Here is a 17,061-nt window from a genome sequence, read left to right as displayed (position 1 = left end):
AGCATGGTTAAAGCAGCGCTACTACTGTCAGCATGGTTAAAGCAGTGCTACTACTACTGTCAGCATGGTTAAAGCAGTGCTGCTACTGTCAGCATGGTTAAAGCAGCGCTACTACTGTCAGCATGGTTAAAGCAGCGCTACTACTGTCAGCATGGTTAAAGCAGTGCTACTACTGTCAGCATGGTTAAAGCAGTGCAACTACTGTCAGCATGGTTAAAGCAGCGCTACTACTGTCAGCATGGTTAAAGCAGCGCTACTACTGTCAGCATGGTTAAAGCAGTGCTACTACTGTCAGCATGGTTAACGCAGCGCTACTACTGTCAGCATGGTTAACGCAGCGCTACTACTGTCAGCATGGTTAAAGCAGCGCTATTACTGTCAGCATGGCTAAAGCAGTGCTCCTACTGTCAGCATGGTTAAAGCAGCGCTACTACTGTCAGCATGGTTAAAGCAGTGCTACTACTACTGTCAGCATGGTTAAAGCAGTGCTGCTACTGTCAGCATGGTTAAAGCAGCGCTACTACTGTCAGCATGGTTAAAGCAGCGCTACTACTGTCAGCATGGTTAAAGCAGTGCTACTACTACTGTCAGCATGGTTAAAGCAGTGCTGCTACTGTCAGCATGGTTAAAGCAGCGCTACTACTGTCAGCATGGTTAAAGCAGCGCTACTACTGTCAGCATGGTTAAAGCAGTGCTACTACTGTCAGCATGGTTAAAGCAGCGCTACTACTGTCAGCATGGTTAAAGCAGCGCTACTACTGTCAGCATGGTTAAAGCAGCGCTACTACTGTCAGCATGGTTAAAGCAGCGCTACTACTGTCAGCATGGTTAAAGCAGTGCTACTACTGTCAGCATGGTTAAAGCAGGCCTACTACTGTCAGCATGGTTAAAGCAGTGCTACTACTGTCAGCATGGTTAAAGCAGGCCTACTACTGTCAGCATGGTTAACGCAGCGCTACTACTGTCAGCATGGTTAACGCAGCGCTACTACTGTCAGCATGGTTAAAGCAGCGCTACTACTGTCAGCATGGTTAAAGCAGCGCTATTACTGTCAGCATGGTTAAAGCAGCGCTATTACTGTCAGCATGGTTAAAGCAGTGCTGCTACTGTCAGCATGGTTAAAGCAGCGCTACTACTGTCAGCATGGTTAAAGCAGCGCTACTACTGTCAGCATGGTTAAAGCAGTGCTACTACTACTGTCAGCATGGTTAAAGCAGTGCTGCTACTGTCAGCATGGTTAAAGCAGCGCTACTACTGTCAGCATGGTTAAAGCAGCGCTACTACTGTCAGCATGGTTAAAGCAGTGCTACTACTGTCAGCATGGTTAAAGCAGTGCAACTACTGTCAGCATGGTTAAAGCAGCGCTACTACTGTCAGCATGGTTAAAGCAGCGCTACTACTGTCAGCATGGTTAAAGCAGCGCTACTACTGTCAGCATGGTTAAAGCAGCGCTACTACTGTCAGCATGGTTAAAGCAGCGCTACTACTGTCAGCATGGTTAAAGCAGTGCTACTGCTGCTGGTCCTGTAGAACATATAGAAGCCATCAAGACATAAAGTAAAGCCGCTTTGTGGCGTGTATTGTACTTCAACTCTCTACAGCTTTTCATGCTTTGGTGGAGAGTGAATATGCAATGACTGGGGTCAGGAGATTGTCCTGATCATGTGACCTGAATAGAAAAACGAAGGGCCTGAGTGGGGTTGCAAAATTCCTGGAACTTTCAATAAATATCCCGGTTTTCCAGAAATCCTGGTTGAAGGATTACGGATTTTCTGCTTATTCCCTCCTGATTCCGTCTTTCTGGGAATCTTTTAACCGGGATTTCGGAAAGAAAATTGCAATTTATTGAAAGTTCCAGGAATTTTGCAATCCTAGGCCTGAGTCAAATGCTATAACTAGTGCAGAGTTATTCCTGGTAAGGTCAAAACGCCTAGCTCTAAATTATGACATAGTTGTGCCCTCTGACCTCTCTGCATGGCGATGACGGTGATGTTGTGCCACTGCTCGCGCTCACGGTCCAGCTCCATTACCGTGGTGATGAGGCCGCTGTCTGCGGTGATACGAAACAGAGCTTCCTGATCTGACTGGGGATCAATAGAGAATCTGGGAGAGGTGGAGAACAGGAGGAGGGAGAGAAAGAGGAGGGTGGGGGAGGGATAGGGGAAGAAGAGGCGGCGGGGGAGAGGGAGTGAGAAAGAGGGGTGGAGGAAAGGGAGAGAGGGACAGAGGGGATAGAGTGAGACCAAGATAGAGAGCGAAAGCAGGAGAGGGGGAGAGGGAGAGAGAGAGAGGGGTGGAGGAAAGGGAGAGAGGGACAGAGGGGATAGAGTGAGACCAAGATAGAGAGCGAAAGCAGGAGAGGGGGAGAGGGAGAGAGAGAGAGGGGTGGAGGAAAGGGAGAGAGGGACAGAGGGGATAGAGTGAGACCAAGATAGAGAGCGAAAGCAGGAGAGGGGGAGAGGGAGAGAGAGAGAGGGGTGGAGGAAAGGGAGAGAGGGACAGAGGGGATAGAGTGAGACCAAGATAGAGAGCGAAAGCAGGAGAGGGGGAGAGGAGGAGAGAGAGAGAGGGGTGGAGGAAAGGGAGAGAGGGACAGAGGGGATAGAGTGAGACCAAGATAGAGAGCGAAAGCAGGAGAGGGGGAGAGGGAGAGAGAGAGAGGGGTGGAGGAAAGGGAGAGAGGGACAGAGGGGATAGAGTGAGACCAAGATAGAGAGCGAAAGCAGGAGAGGGGGAGAGGGAGAGAGAGAGAGGGGTGGAGGAAAGGGAGAGAGGGACAGAGGGGATAGAGTGAGACCAAGATAGAGAGCGAAAGCAGGAGAGGGGGAGAGGGAGAGAGAGAGAGGGGTGGAGGAAAGGGAGAGAGGGACAGAGGGGATAGAGTGAGACCAAGATAGAGAGCGAAAGCAGGAGAGGGGGAGAGGGAGAGAGAGAGAGGGGTGGAGGAAAGGGAGAGAGGGACAGAGGGGATAGAGTGAGACCAAGATAGAGAGCGAAAGCAGGAGTGGGGGAGAGGGAGAGAGAGAGAGGGGTGGAGGAAAGGGAGAGAGGGAGAGAGGGACAGAGGGGATAGAGTGAGACCAAGATAGAGAGCGAAAGCAGGAGAGGGGGAGAGGGAGAGAGAGAGAGGGGTGGAGGAAAGGGAGAGAGGGACAGAGGGGACAGAGTGAGACCAAGATAGAGAGCGAAAGCAGGAGAGGGGGAGAGGGAGAGAGAGAGATAAGGAGGAGAGGATACAAATGGCCAGGGAATTAATATCACAGATTATCATAGTCGATACGAGCTCACTTGAAGTAGAGCTGATTTATCTAAATATCTCAATGAACGTTGTAACTACCGTTCCACCACACATTGCCCTTTCCCTGCTACATATCGCTGTGTGAAAACAGGGCCAGCACTCACTAGATCATTTTTTCTTAAGAGAACATATAATGATCATTTTGCCTTGAACCTTCCTTAGTGTGTGTGTGTGTGTGCGTGCGTGGGTGCGTGCGTGCGTATGTGTGAGAGAGAGAGTGTTTATGATCCAGTCCAGTCCAGCACCTGATGTTGTTGGTGAGTCCAGTATCTGGGTCCACAGCACTAACCCGTCCCACAGTGCAGGCGGGAGGGCAGTTCTCGGACACGTCCATCTGGTAGTGCGCCCGGGAGAAACGAGGCGGCTCGTCAGCGTCCAGCACAGCCACCCTGATGGAGGCGCGGTCCTTGAAGGGCCCACGGCGCAGGAACCGAGAGTCCACCATGGGGTTCAACACCTCCACGGAGAAGGAGTAGGAGCTACGACTCTCATAGTCTACAGCCTGCAGGGAGAGAGAGAGAGAAAGGTGTTACAGTAGGTGTCTATATGCTGGTTCTATAGGGGAACATTACCAAGTGGTATTGTATCACGCTTTCTCTTTACAACACCGGTAGTTAATGTATTCACATTCTCGTGTGTGGTTGTGGGTATGGCGTAGAAACATATGCATTTCCATACAAATGCAATAAGCTCACCTTAACAGTGAACATTTCGCGAGGTTCTATTTAATTCAGTGGTAGAAACATAAACATTGATCTATTGATCTGGTTAACTATTACATTCACAGATACGTAGTCAGCAGGAAGCTGTGAGGGTTTCATGCTATAGCTCCAGTCTGGTCTGATTCTGGCGTCTACTGAGAAGTTATGAACACTAGAAGTGCTAGCTGAGGTGTGTGTCTGCCTGTCGGTCTATCTGTCTGCCTGTCTGTCGGTCTATCTGTCTGCCTGTCTTTCGGTCTATCTGTCTGCCTGGCTCTCTACAGTGAGGGAATAAAGTATTTGATCCCCTGCTGATTTTGTAGTTTGCCCACTGACAAATAAATTATCAGTCTATAATTTTAATGGTAGGTTTATTTGAACAGTGAGAGACAGAATAACAACAAAAAAATCCAGAAAAACGCATGTCAAAAATGTTATAAATGGATTTGCATTTTAATGAGGGAAATAAGTATTTGACCCCCTCTCAATCAGAAAGATTTCTGCCTCCCAGGTATCTTTTATACAGGTAACGAGCTGAGATTAGGAGCACACTCTTAAAGGGAGTGCTCCTAATCTCAGCTTGTTACCTGTATAAAAGACACCTGTCCACAGAAGCAATCAATCAATCAGATTCCAAACTCTCCACCATGGCCAAGACCAAAGAGCTCTCCAAGGATGTCAGGGACAAAATTGTAGACCTACACAAGGCTGGGATGGGCTACAAGACCATCGCCAAGCAGCTTGGTGAGAAGGTGACAACAGTTGGTGCGATTATTCGCAAATGGAAGAAACACAAAAGAACTGTCAATCTCCCTCAGCCTGGGGCTCCATGCAAGATCTCACCTCGTGGAGTTGCAAAGATCATGAGAACGGTGAGGAATCAGCCCAGAACTACACGGGAGGATCTTGTCAATGATCTCAAGGCAGCTGGGACCATAGTCACCAAGAAAACAATTCGTAACACACTACGCCGTGAAGGACTGAAATCCTGCAGCGCCCGCAAGGTCCCCCTGCTCAAGAAAGCACATATACATGCCCGTCTGAAGTTTGCCAATGAACATCTGAATGATTCAGAGGACAACTGGTGAAAGTGTTGTGGTCAGATGAGACCAAAATGGAGATCTTTGGCATCAACTCAACTTGCCGTGTTTGGAGGATGAGGAATGCTGCCTATGACCCCAAGAACACCATACCCACCGTCAAACATGGAGGTGGAAACATTATGCTTTGGGGGTGTTTTTCTGCTAAGGGGACAGGACAACTTCATCGCATCAAAGGGACGATGGACGGGGCCATGTACCATCAAATCTTGGGTGAGTACCTCCTTCCCTCAGCCAGGGCATTGAAAATGGGTCGTAGATGGGTATTCCATGGGTATTCCAATGACCCAAAACACACGGCCAAGGCAACAAAGGAGTGGCTCAAGAAGAAGCACATTAAGGTCCTGGAGTGGCCTAGCCAGTCTCCAGACCTTAATCCCATAGAAAATCTGTGGAGGGAGCTGAAGGTTCGAGTTGCCAAACGTCAGCCTCGAAACCTTAATGACTTGGAGAAGATCTGCAAAGAGGAGTGGGACAAAATCCCTCCTGAGATGTGTGGCCAACTACAAGAAACGTCTGACCTCTGTGATTGCCAACAAGGGTTTTGCCACCAAGTACTAAGTCATGTTTTGCAGAGGGGTCAAATACTTATTTCCCTCATTAAAATGCAAATCAATTTATAAAATTTTTCACGTGTTTTTCTGGACTTCTTTGTTGTTATTCTGTCTCTCACTGTTCAAATAAACCTACCATTAAAATTATCGGTCAATCGGTCTATCTGTCTGCCTGGCTCTCTATCTGTCTGCCTGGCTCTCTATCTGTCTGCCTGGCTCTCTATCTGTCTGCCTGGCTCTCCATCTGTCTGTCTGCCTGGCTCTCTATCTGTCTGCCTGGCTCTCTATCTGTCTGTCGGTCTATCTGTCTGCCTGGCTCTCTATCTGTCTGCCTGGCTCTCAATCTATCTGCCTGTCTGCCTGGCTCTCTATCTGTCTGTCGGTCTATCTATCTGTCTGCCTGGCTCTCTATCTGTCTACCTGACTCTCTATCTGTCTGCCTGTCTGTCGGTCTATCTGTCTGCCTGTCTGTCGGTCTATCTGTCTGTCTGCCTGGCTCTCTATCTGTCTGCCTGGCTCTCTATCTGTCTGTCTGCCTGTCTCTCTATCTGTCTGCCTGCCTGGCTCTCTATCTGTCTGCCTGTCTGGCTCTCTATCTGTCTGCCTGGCTCTCTATCTGTCTGCCTGTCTGCCTGGCTCTCTATCTGCCTGCCTGGCTCTCTATCTGTCTACCTGACTCTCTATCTGTCTGCCTGTCTCTATATCTGTCTGCCTGCCTGTCGGTCTATCTGTCTGCCTGGCTCTCTATCTGTCTGCCTGTCGGTCTATCTGTCGGTCTATCTGTCTGTCTGTCTGTCTCTATATCTGTCTGCCTGTCTGTCGGTCTGTCTGTCTGCCTGTCGGTCTATCTGTCTGCCTGTCTGTCGGTCTATCTATGTCTGTCTGCCTGGCTCTCTATCTGTTTGCCTGTCTGTCGGTCTGCATGGCTCTCTACCTGTTTGCCTGTCTGTCGGTCTGCCTGTCTGTCGGTCTATCTGTCTGCCTGTCTGTCGGTCTATCTGTCTGCCTGTCTGTCGGTCTATCTGTCTGCCTGTCTGTCGGTCTATCTGTCTGCCTGTCTGTCGGTCTATCTGTCTGCCTGTCTGTCGGTCTATCTGTCTGCCTGTCTGTCGGTCTATCTGTCTGCCTGTCTGTCGTCTATCTGTCTGCCTGTCTTCGATCTCTCTCTCTCTCTCTCTCTCTCCTCTCCTGTGTGTCTGGTGTCTGCCTGCCTGTCGGTCTGTCTGTCTGCCTGTCTCCTGGTTGTGGTTTCTCTCCACAGCAGGGTTCCTCTAGTCTGAAGGAATGAGTCTGTCTCTGATCAAATCAGGACAGATGATTGCTAGCGAGGGCAAAGCCCTGCCTTGATTACATACTGGAGAGCAACCCGGCTGGGTCTGGTTCCAAACAGCTTTCTGAGGTTTTCCTACATGACATGGGCTTCCTGAGCCGAATATTGGATGAAGGCAGTATGATTGGCAGAAAGATGCAGGCTGGACTGGGGATAAATAGACTGGTTAGGTATGAGCAATATTCAAAGCAAAAACGAACTTTGAAGGTCCCTCATGGAGGAAAATATTGATATTTTTCTTCTATTTCTGATCCCCCCCACTTTTTCATTTTCTCACCGTTGTAAAGAACTGCATTCTCTTAGAATAAATCTGTAATCGTAACAGGGGATAGACTGCAAAAAAATATGTAGTGAGAAAAGGGCAATTGAAGGGCACAGATATTGAAATATAGGCAATACCGGAACATTTCTACGTAGGAAAAAAAAGGAAATGTCAGAGAGAGAGAAAGAGGGAGGCAGGAAGGGAGAGGGAGCGAGGGAGGGAGGAGGTCTATAACAGGATCCCATTAGGGGGAAAGAGAGACAATCTGTCTGAGGAGGAGAGATGTCACTTATACTGTGAGCACACACTCATCACCCCCTCCCTTCCTCTAGCCAGTACTCCATCACCCACTACCACTACCTCTCTCTCTCTCTCTCTCTCTCTCTCTCTCCCTCTCTCCCAGGCACTCGATCACCCTCTCCACTCCCCACCTAGTGTTCAGAGGTCCATCTCTGATACCCAGAATACACACTCATCTCTCTCCCTCGCTCACGCTTACAGAAAGCATTTATCACCACCTCCCTTTTTCTTTCTCACTTCCTCTGCTGCTCTGTCTCTCTCTGCTGCTTCTATTACTCTCTCTGCTGCTTCTCTCTCTGTTCTCTGCTGCTTCTCTCTCTCTTCTTTCTCTCTCTGCTGCTTCTCTCTCTGCTGCCTCTCCTGCTCTGTCTTTCTCTGCTGCTCTCTCTATCTCTCTGTCTCTCTCTGCTGCTCTCTCTGTCTCTCTTCTGCTGCTCCTCTTCGTCTCCTCTCTCTCTGCTGCTTCTATCTCTCTCTGCTGCTTCTCTCTCTCCTCTGTCTCTCTCTGCTGCTCTCTCTGTCCTCCTCTGCTGCTCTCCTCTGTCTCTCTCTGCTGCTCTCTCCTCTGATCTTTCTCTGCTGCTCTCTCTCTCTCTGTCTCTCTCTGTGCTTGCCTCTCTCTCTGTCTCTCTCTGCGTCTCTCTCTGCTGCTCTCCTTCTCTGCGTCTCTTCTGCGCTCCTATGCTGCCTCTGCTGCGTCTCTCTCTGCGTCCTCTCTCTGCGCTCTCTCTCTGCGGCTCATCTCTCTGGTCTCTCTCTCTCTGCTGCTCTCTCTCTCCCTCTGTCTCTCTCTGCTGCTCTCTCTCCCTCTGTCTCTCTCTGCTGCTCTCTCTCTCCTCTTCTCTCTGCTGCTTCTCTCTCTCTGCTGCTTCTATCTCTCTGCTGCTTCTCTCTCTCTTCTTCTCTCTCTCTGTCTCTCTGCTGCTCTCTCTTCCCTCTGTCTCTCTTGCTGCTCTCTCTCTCTCTGCTGCTCTCTCTCTGCGTCTCTCTCTGATGCTCTCTCTCTGCGTCTCTCTCTGCGTCTCTCTCCCTCTGTCTCTCTCTGCTGCTCTTCTCTCCCTGTCTCTCTTGCTGCTCTCTCTCCCTGTCTCTCTCTGCTGCTCTCTTCCCTGCTCTCTCTACTGCTGCTCTCTCTCTCTCTGTCTCTCTCTGCTGCTCTCTCTCTCTCTGCTGCTCTCTCTCTCTCTCTGCTGCTCTCTCTCCCTCTCTCTCTCCCTCTCTCTCTCCCTCTCTCTCTCTGTCTCTCTCTGCTGCTCTCTCTCTCCCTCTGTCTCTCTCTGCTGCTCTCTCTCCCTCTCTCTCTCCCTCTCTCCCCCTGATCTCTCTCTCTCCTCTCTCTCTTCTCTCTCTCTCTCTCTCTCTCTGCTGCTCCTTCTCTCTCTGCTGCTCCTTCTCTCTCTCTCTCTCTCTCTCTCTCTCTCTCTCTCTCTCTCTGCTGCTCCTTCTCTCTCTGCTGCTCCTTCTCTCTCTCTCTCTCTCTCTCTCTCTCTCTCTCTCTCTCTCTCTCTCTCTCTATCTCTCTCTCTCTCTCTCCATCTCTCAGTACAACCCTCTCTTGTCTTGCCTGAAACTCACACTCTTTTTTTTGAAATTCAAATTATTTATCTGTAACAATTGCCTTTTGCTTCGGTCTAAGTATGAAATTAATTAACTAAACAGTATGGTACAATAGTCAAATGGTCATAATTAATTCATCATGCATCAAATATGGTTCATGAGCATGTGTATGGGTGTGTGTGTGTTCATGTCCACTGTGATCAGTGAAGCTTTAAATGATCTAAATCAGACTCCTTTGCAGCCATTGTATATGTTCAGACTGCAAATGAAAAAATGATCTCTTCAAATGCATGATGTTGTTTAAGAGCCTTCTCTATCCTGCTGACCTAGCCTTTGTGAGGTCCTACTCGATTATCTACATTTTATATCAACATAATGTCTTCGTCTGACTACTCATTTAAGATGGACAGACTTAGCTCTGAGCAATTTTGCAGACAGACATGCAGCTGCAGTACTGCTGGAACAGAGTATCTCCTAAATCTCTCCACCACTTTGTTCTCTCTCTCCGTCGATTCTGTCACTCGTGCTGTTTGTTGTCTTTCCTCCATCTCTCTTTCTCTTCTCTCTATGTTTACACATCCCATTGTTTTTTATATACAGTTGAAGTCTGAAGTTTACGTTCACCTTAGCCAAATACATTTAAACTCAGTTTTCACAATTCCTGACATTTAATCGTCAGTAAAAATCCCCTGTTTTAGGTCAGTTAGGATCACCACATTATTTTAAGAATGTGAAAATGTCAGAATAATGTAGAGCGAATGATTTATTTCAGCTTTTATTTTTTCATCACATTCCCAGTGGGTCAGAAGTTACATACACTCAATTAGTACGTGGTAGCACTGCCTTTAAATGTTTGACTTGGGTCAACATTTCTAGTAGCCTTCCACAAGTTTCCTACAATAAGTTGGGTGAATTTTGGCCCATTCACTCCTGACAGAGCTGGTTGTGTAACTGAGTCAGGTTTGTAGGCATCCTTGCTCGCACACGGCTTTTTTCAGTTCTGCCACAAATTTTCTATGGGATTGAGGTCAGTGCTTTGTGGATGGCCACTCCAATACCTTCACTTTTCTGTCCTTAAGCCATTTTGCCACAACTTTGGAAGTATGCTTGGGGTTCATTGTCCATTTGGAAGACCCATTTGCGACCCAAGTTTTAACTTCCTGACTGATGTCTTGAGATGTTGCTTCAATATATCCACATCATTTTCCTTCGTCATGATGTCATCTATTTTGTGAAGCCCCAGTCCCTCCTGCAGCAAAGCACCCCCACAACATGATGCTGCCACCCCCGTGCTTCACGGTTGGGATGGTGTTCTTTGGCTTGCAAGCCTCCCCTTTTTTCCTCCAAACATAACAATGGTCATTATGGCCAAACAGTTCTATTTTTGTTTCATCAGACCAGAGGATGAAACTTCCGACTTCAACTGTATTTCTTTAACTCTCTCTCCCTCCTCTACTCATACTCTCTTCCTTCCTCCCTCCCTCTTCTATTCCCCTTTTCCCTCTTTTCCTTTCTATCCTATGTCCCATTATCTCTCTTCCTCGCTCTCCCTCTCTCTGAGGAGATTAGCACAATCTCTCTTCTCTGTGAGAAAACAACACAGATAATCCTCAGAGTGCTGCTAGCGGTGACCGTGGATTAGCCAGCCATTTAAAGTGAAAGCATATGGAAATAACGTCTAACCAACGGAATCAAAGTGTCTCCAGGTGGAATCACAGACACACTAGCAGCAGGCTTACACAACTCATACCCCAAATGGGAGAATGGGGATATTGGGAGAAGACGTGTTAATGATCGTTCTATACCATGTAGTACACTGTATATTCCCATTCAACTCCAAATGTTGCTCAGGATCAGTGTGGGTAATAGGCTTGTGTAGCATGCAGCTGTGTAGTCAGCACAATCTGGGATAGAGCCAGCTAGCCGCTTCCCTTAGGCACATGTTAAAGGCTTGGATAGGTATACACAATATGGTAATAGCTCCACCCTGCCCGGTAACAGACTAGGTTACACATTCCTAAAACTCCCTAGGGGGATAAGGGCTCTAAAAGTCAGTTTGTGATTTATGCTGAGGCTTCCTTCAGTTTTTCTTCCTGACCACATACTATCACGTGTAAGTACAGGGTATCATGTAAATTAACTCTTTTTGATTACAGCTGTTATAGTTACCACTGGGAGGCAGCAATGCGGAGTAGTAACAAGAAACGACTTGTTGTTTACGGTGAAGAAACCCATACTGTAAACCTTAGATCAGTGTTCCCCAAATGGTGGCCCGCAGGTGGTTTTATCTGCATCCCCAAGCTTTCTGAGCAAATAAACAAAGATTTTGGGGATTTGGACATAAGACTGTAAAAACACCAAGAAATCAGCCCCAAGTGATTTGAATTTAAGAAATCTGGTTCCCAAGTATTTTCACACATAATAGAGAAACACATGATCGTATACAAATGTAAGCAAGGTTTAAAATTATTATGCTTTAGTCAAACATATATCTGTTTGGGTTTATTGGGGTCAATTTGCAGTCTATAAACTATTTGTTATTATGTTGCGGCCCCCAGCCCATCCGCTCAAGAAAAAAAATTGGCCAGCGGTTGAATCTAGTTGATTCCTGGCTTAGAATAACCAAAAAGGGAAGAGGCAGGAATAAAGTGATAAGCAGACAGCTAAGCGGGTAAGTCTCTCAGGGCTTTCCACACTGGATTGTGCAACATTTGCCAATTATTCTTTTCAAAATTCTTCAAGCTCTGTCAAATTGGTTGTTGATCATTGCTAGAGAACCATTTGTAGGTCTTGCCATAGATGTTAAAATAGATTGAAGTTAAAACTGTAACTCCATCACACAGGAACATTCACTGTCTTCTTGGTAAGCAACTCCAGTGTAGATTTGGCCTTGTGTTTTAGGTTATTGTCCTGCTGAAAGGTTCATTAATCTCCCAGTGTCTGGTGGAACGCAGACTGAACCAGGTTTTCCTCTAGGATTTTGCCTGTGCTTATCTCCATTCTGTTTATTTTTTTATCCTGAAAAACCCCCAGTCCTGAACGATTAAAAGATGACTGATAAGATGATGCAGCCACCACTATGCTTGAAAATATGGAGAGTGGTACTCAGTAATGTGTTGTATTGGATTTGCCACAAACATAACACTTTGAATTCAGGACAAAAAGTGAATAGCTTTTTCACATTTTTCACAGTATTACTTTAGTGCCTTGTTGCAAACAGGATGCATGTTTTGGAATATTTGTATTCTGTACAAGCTTCCTTCTTTTCACTCTGTCAATTAGGTTAGTATTGTGGAGTACAGTGCCTTGCAAAAGTATTCACCCCCTTGGCGTTTTTCCTATTTTGTTACATTACAACCTGTAATTTAAATGGATTTTTATGTGGATTTCGTGTAATGAACATACACAAATAGTCCAAATTGGTGAAGTGAATTAAAAAAATAACTTAATTAAAAAAATTCTAAAAAAATTAAAAACAGAAAAGTGGTGCGTGCATATGTATTGACCCCTTTGCTATGAAGCCCTAAATAAGATCTGGTGCAACCAATTACCTTCAGAAGTCGCATAATTAGTTAAATAAAGTCCACCTGTGTGCAATCTAAGGTATATATACACTGTTCTGAAACATCCCCACATCCCCCCAGAGTCTGCAACACCACTAAGCAAGGGAAACAACCAAGCAAGCAGCACTATGAAAACCAAGGAGCTCTCCAAACAGGTCAGGGACAAAGTTGTGGAGAAGTACAGATCAGGGTTGGGTTATAAAAAAATATCCAAAACTTTGAACATCCCACGGAGCACCATCAAATCCATTATTAAAAAATTGAAAGAATATGGCACCACAACAAACCTGCCAATGGAGTGCCACCCACCAAAACTCACGGACCAGGCAAGCAGGGCATTAATAAGAGAGGCAACAAAGAGACCAAAGATAACCCTGAAGGAGCTGCAAAGCTCCACAGCGGAGATTAGAGTATCTGTCCATAGGACCACTTTAAGCCGTACACTCCACAGAGCTGGGCATGTTTGGTGTTTGCCAAAAGGCATGTGGGAGAAGGTACTCTGGTCAGATGAGACTAAAATTGAGCTTTTTGGCCATCAAGGAAAACGCTATGTATGGCGCAAACCCAACACCTCTCATCACCCCGAGTTCACCATCCCCGCAGTGAAGCATGGTGGTGGCAGCATCATGCTGTGGGGATGTTTTTCATTTGGCAGGGACTGGGAGAAACTGGTCAGAATTGAAGGAATGATGGATGGTGCTAAATACAGGGAAATTCTTGAGGGAAACCTGTTTCAGTCTTTGAGACTGGGACGGAGGTTCACCTTCCAACAGGACAATGACCCAATGCATACTGCTAAAGCAACACTCGAGTGGTTTAAGGGGAAACATTTAAACGTCTTGGAATGGCCTAGTCAAAGCCCAGACCTCAATCCAATTGAGAATCTGTGGTATGACTAAAAGATTGCTGTACACCAGCGGAACCCATCCAACTTGAAGGAGCTGGAGCAGTTTTGCCTTGAAGAATGGGAAAACATCCCAGTGGCTAGATGTGCCAAGATAGAGAGACATACCCAAGAGACTTGCAGCTGTAATTGCTGCAAAAGGTGGCTCTACAAAGTATTGACTTTGGGGGGGATGAATAGTTATGCACACTCAAGTTCAGTTTTTCTGTCTTATTTCTTGTTTGTTTCATAATTAAAAATATTTTGCATCTTCAAAGTGGTAGGCATGTTGTGTAAATCAAATGATACAAATCCCCCAAAAATCATTTTAATTCCAGGTTGTAAGGCAAGGGGGTGCCACTGTAAGGCAAGGGGGGTGCCACAAGCCACTGTAACTACAATGTTGTTGATCCATCATCAATTTTCTCATATCACAGCCATTAAACTCTGTACACATTTTAAAAAGTCACCATTGGCCTCAAGGTGAAATCCCTAAGCGGGTTCCTTCCTCTCCAGTAACTGAGTTAGGAAGGACGCCTGTATCTTTGTAGTGACTGTGTGTATTGATACACCAGCCAAAGGGTAATTAATAACTTCACCATGCTCAAAGGAATTTCAATGTTGTTTTTTTCTAAAAACATAATTCCACTTTGACATTATGGTGTGTGACAAAATCTCAATTTAATATATTTTTAATACAGGCTGTAACACAACAAAATGTGGAAAGTCAAGGGGTGTGAATACTTTCTGAAGGAACTGTATGTATTTCTGAGTACATTTTTGTACAGTGCATTCGGAATGTATTCAGACCCCTTCACTTTTTCCACATTTTATTACATTACAGCCGTATTCTAAAATTGATTAAATAGTTTTTTCCCCCTCATCAATCTACAACAATACCCCACAATGACAAAGCGAAACAGGTTGCATTTTTTGGGGACGAATGTATTCCAAATAAAAAACTAAAATATCACATTTACATAAGTATACAGACTATTTACTCAGTACTTTGTTGAAGCACCTTTGGCAGCGATTACAGCCTCGAGTCTTCTTGGTTATGATGCTAGAAGCTTGGCACACCTGTATTTGGGGAGTTTCTCCCATTCTTCTCTGCAGATCCTCTCAAGTTCTGTCAGGCTGGATAGGGAGCGTCACTGCACAGCTATTTTCAGGTCTCTTCAGAGAAGTTTGATTGGGTTCAAGTCCGGGCTCTGGCTGGGCCACTCAAGGACATTCAGAGACTTGTCCTAAAGCCACACCTGCGTTATCTTGGCTGTGTGCTCAGTGTATTTGTCCTGTCGGAAGGTGAACGCTCTCCCCCAGTCTGAGGTCCTGAGCGGTCTGGAGCAGGTTGTCATTAGATCTCTGTACTTTTCTCCGTTCATTTTTCCCTCGATCCTGACTAGTTTCCCAGTCCCTGCCGCTGAAAAACATCCCCACAGCATGATGCTGCCACCACCATGCTTCACTGTAGGGATGGTATTGGCCAGGTGATGAGCAGTGCCTGGTTTCCTTCAGACGTGATGCTTGACATTCAGGCCAAATAGTTCAATCTTGGTTTCATCCGACCAGAGAACCTTGTTTCTCATGGTCTGCGAGTCCTTTAGGTGCCTTTTGGCCAACTCCAATCAGGCTGTCATGTGCCTTTTACTGAGGAGTGGCTCCCATCTGGCCACTCTACCATAAAGGCCTGATTGGTGGAGTGCTGCAGAGATGGTTGTCCTTCTGGAAGGTTCTCCCATCTCCACAGATTAACTCTGTCAGAGTGACCATCAGGTTCTTGGTAACCTCCCTGACCAAGTCCTTTCTCCCCCGATTGCTCAGTTTGGCTGGGCGGCCAGCTCCAGGAAGAGTCTTGGTGGTTCCAAACTTCTTCTATTTAAGAATGATGGAGGCCACTATGTTCTTGGGGAACTTCAATGCTGCAGAAATGTTTTGGTACCCTTCCCCAGATCTGTGCCTCAACAAAATCCTGTCTTGGCTCTCTACGGACAATTCCTTTGACCTCATGGCATGGTTTTTCCTCTGACATGCACTGTCAACTGTGGGACCTTGTGTGCCTTTCTAAATCATGTCCAATCAATTGAATTTACCACAGGTGGACTCCAATCAAGTCGTAGAAACATCTCCAGGATGATCAATGGAAACAGGATGCACCTGAGCTCAATTTCAAGTCTCATAGCAAAGGGTCTGATTACTTATGTAAATAAGATATCTCTGTTTTTTATTGTAATAAATTTGCTAACATTTCTAAAAACCTGTTTTCACTTTGTCATTATGGGGTATTGTGTGGAGATTGATGAGGAACATTTGTATTTAATCAATTTTAGAATAAGGCAGTTACAAAATATGGAAAAAGTGAAGAGGCCTGAATACTTTCCGAATGCACTGTATAGGGCCCTGTTTTCCATTACCATTTCATCTTGCCATAGTAGTGATATCTTTTCCACCATTTCACCTGAACCAGTTGATTGTCTTTAATTGAATGTGTGTGAAGAATGTTTGTGTCAGCACAGGTTGGTTAATTGTTCATTGTAGGCTCCTCCCACTAACTAAGCTAGTGAGCTGCAGATGTTTCAATGTTTATTGGAGACTCCCAGTTTGAGTTTGAGGTGAGCAAGGAAAACCTGTTTGTTTTAGGTGTCAATCTTTAATCTTTGTTTTAACCTTTTAGCAATTTCAACTGACATTTTGTAGCCTATTTTGTATTTATCAAAAATAAATCTCAAATTTTGAGAAGAAACTGCTTTTAGTGAAAATCTTTTTATGTGAAAGGCATCGGCCAGCCTTCTCACAGACAACAACTCCCATTATTAGGGTGGACACTAGACCATCTCTATCTCTGGAATAACTCAGTTCACTTGATGCTTCAAGTACATTAGTGGGATTGTCTTGCTGACCCTGTTGACCTGTACTTTAGACTGACGCAGTGGTCTTATTTAAGCCTTGAGAGATTGGAAACCAAAATGTATTTCTCAATTCCAACCACATTGTAATGGTTTTGAACACTCACTTTGTCTGTGTTAGGCCTGTGTGTACAGGGACTAGATCTCATCTCAAACCACTCCCCTCAGAAAACCCCATAAAAAAAAACACAAAATAAATGGACTTCCAGTTTGCTCATATAAGCTGATAAATGGATAGTTGTCTGTGTTCAAATCCCCAGCCACCGTTTAGAGGTTGAATTACAGTGACTTGAGCCCAGGCAATTTAGAGAAATCATCACAACAATGAGTCAGACTGAGACAAAAAACAGCTAGTATCCTACAAAATGGCCCCGGAGAAAAGAGGAGAGGAGAAGGAGGAGTGAGGAGGGGGTGACAGAGGGAGAGAGAGGGATACAAAAACAGAGAGAGAGAGAGAGAGGGGAGATAGACAGTTTGTTGTGGTCCTATGAGATTGTCTGCGAATAAGCAGTGATAAGAGACGGGCAGTCTCCAATCTTTACCCAAACTGACTCCCAGAGTGTTAATGACCAGCTTCCCCTGCACGTCCGGCTAACCCACACCACCA

At 45.9% G+C, this 17,061-nt stretch overlaps 1 protein-coding gene across 1 annotated transcript in view; it reads right to left on the bottom strand.

Moving 5' to 3' along the window:
* LOC115157331 (cadherin-24) overlaps positions 1-17,061 on the bottom strand; it is a 220,016-nt gene that overhangs the window by 17,331 nt on the left and 185,624 nt on the right. Inside the window, exons 7-8 of the mRNA XM_029705498.1 lie at positions 3,544-3,800; positions 1,967-2,103 (exon numbers count right to left, since the gene is read on the bottom strand). Coding sequence (XP_029561358.1) covers positions 1,967-2,103; positions 3,544-3,800 — 394 coding nt within the window. The remainder of the gene's footprint in view (positions 1-1,966; positions 2,104-3,543; positions 3,801-17,061) is intronic.

The sequence above is a fragment of the Salmo trutta genome, chromosome 21 (genome assembly GCF_901001165.1).
Source record: "Salmo trutta chromosome 21, fSalTru1.1, whole genome shotgun sequence".
NCBI classification, from domain to species: domain Eukaryota; kingdom Metazoa; phylum Chordata; class Actinopteri; order Salmoniformes; family Salmonidae; genus Salmo; species Salmo trutta.
The sequence above is the reverse complement of the archived record's forward strand: the minus strand, read 5'-3'. Positions and strand labels throughout refer to the sequence as shown.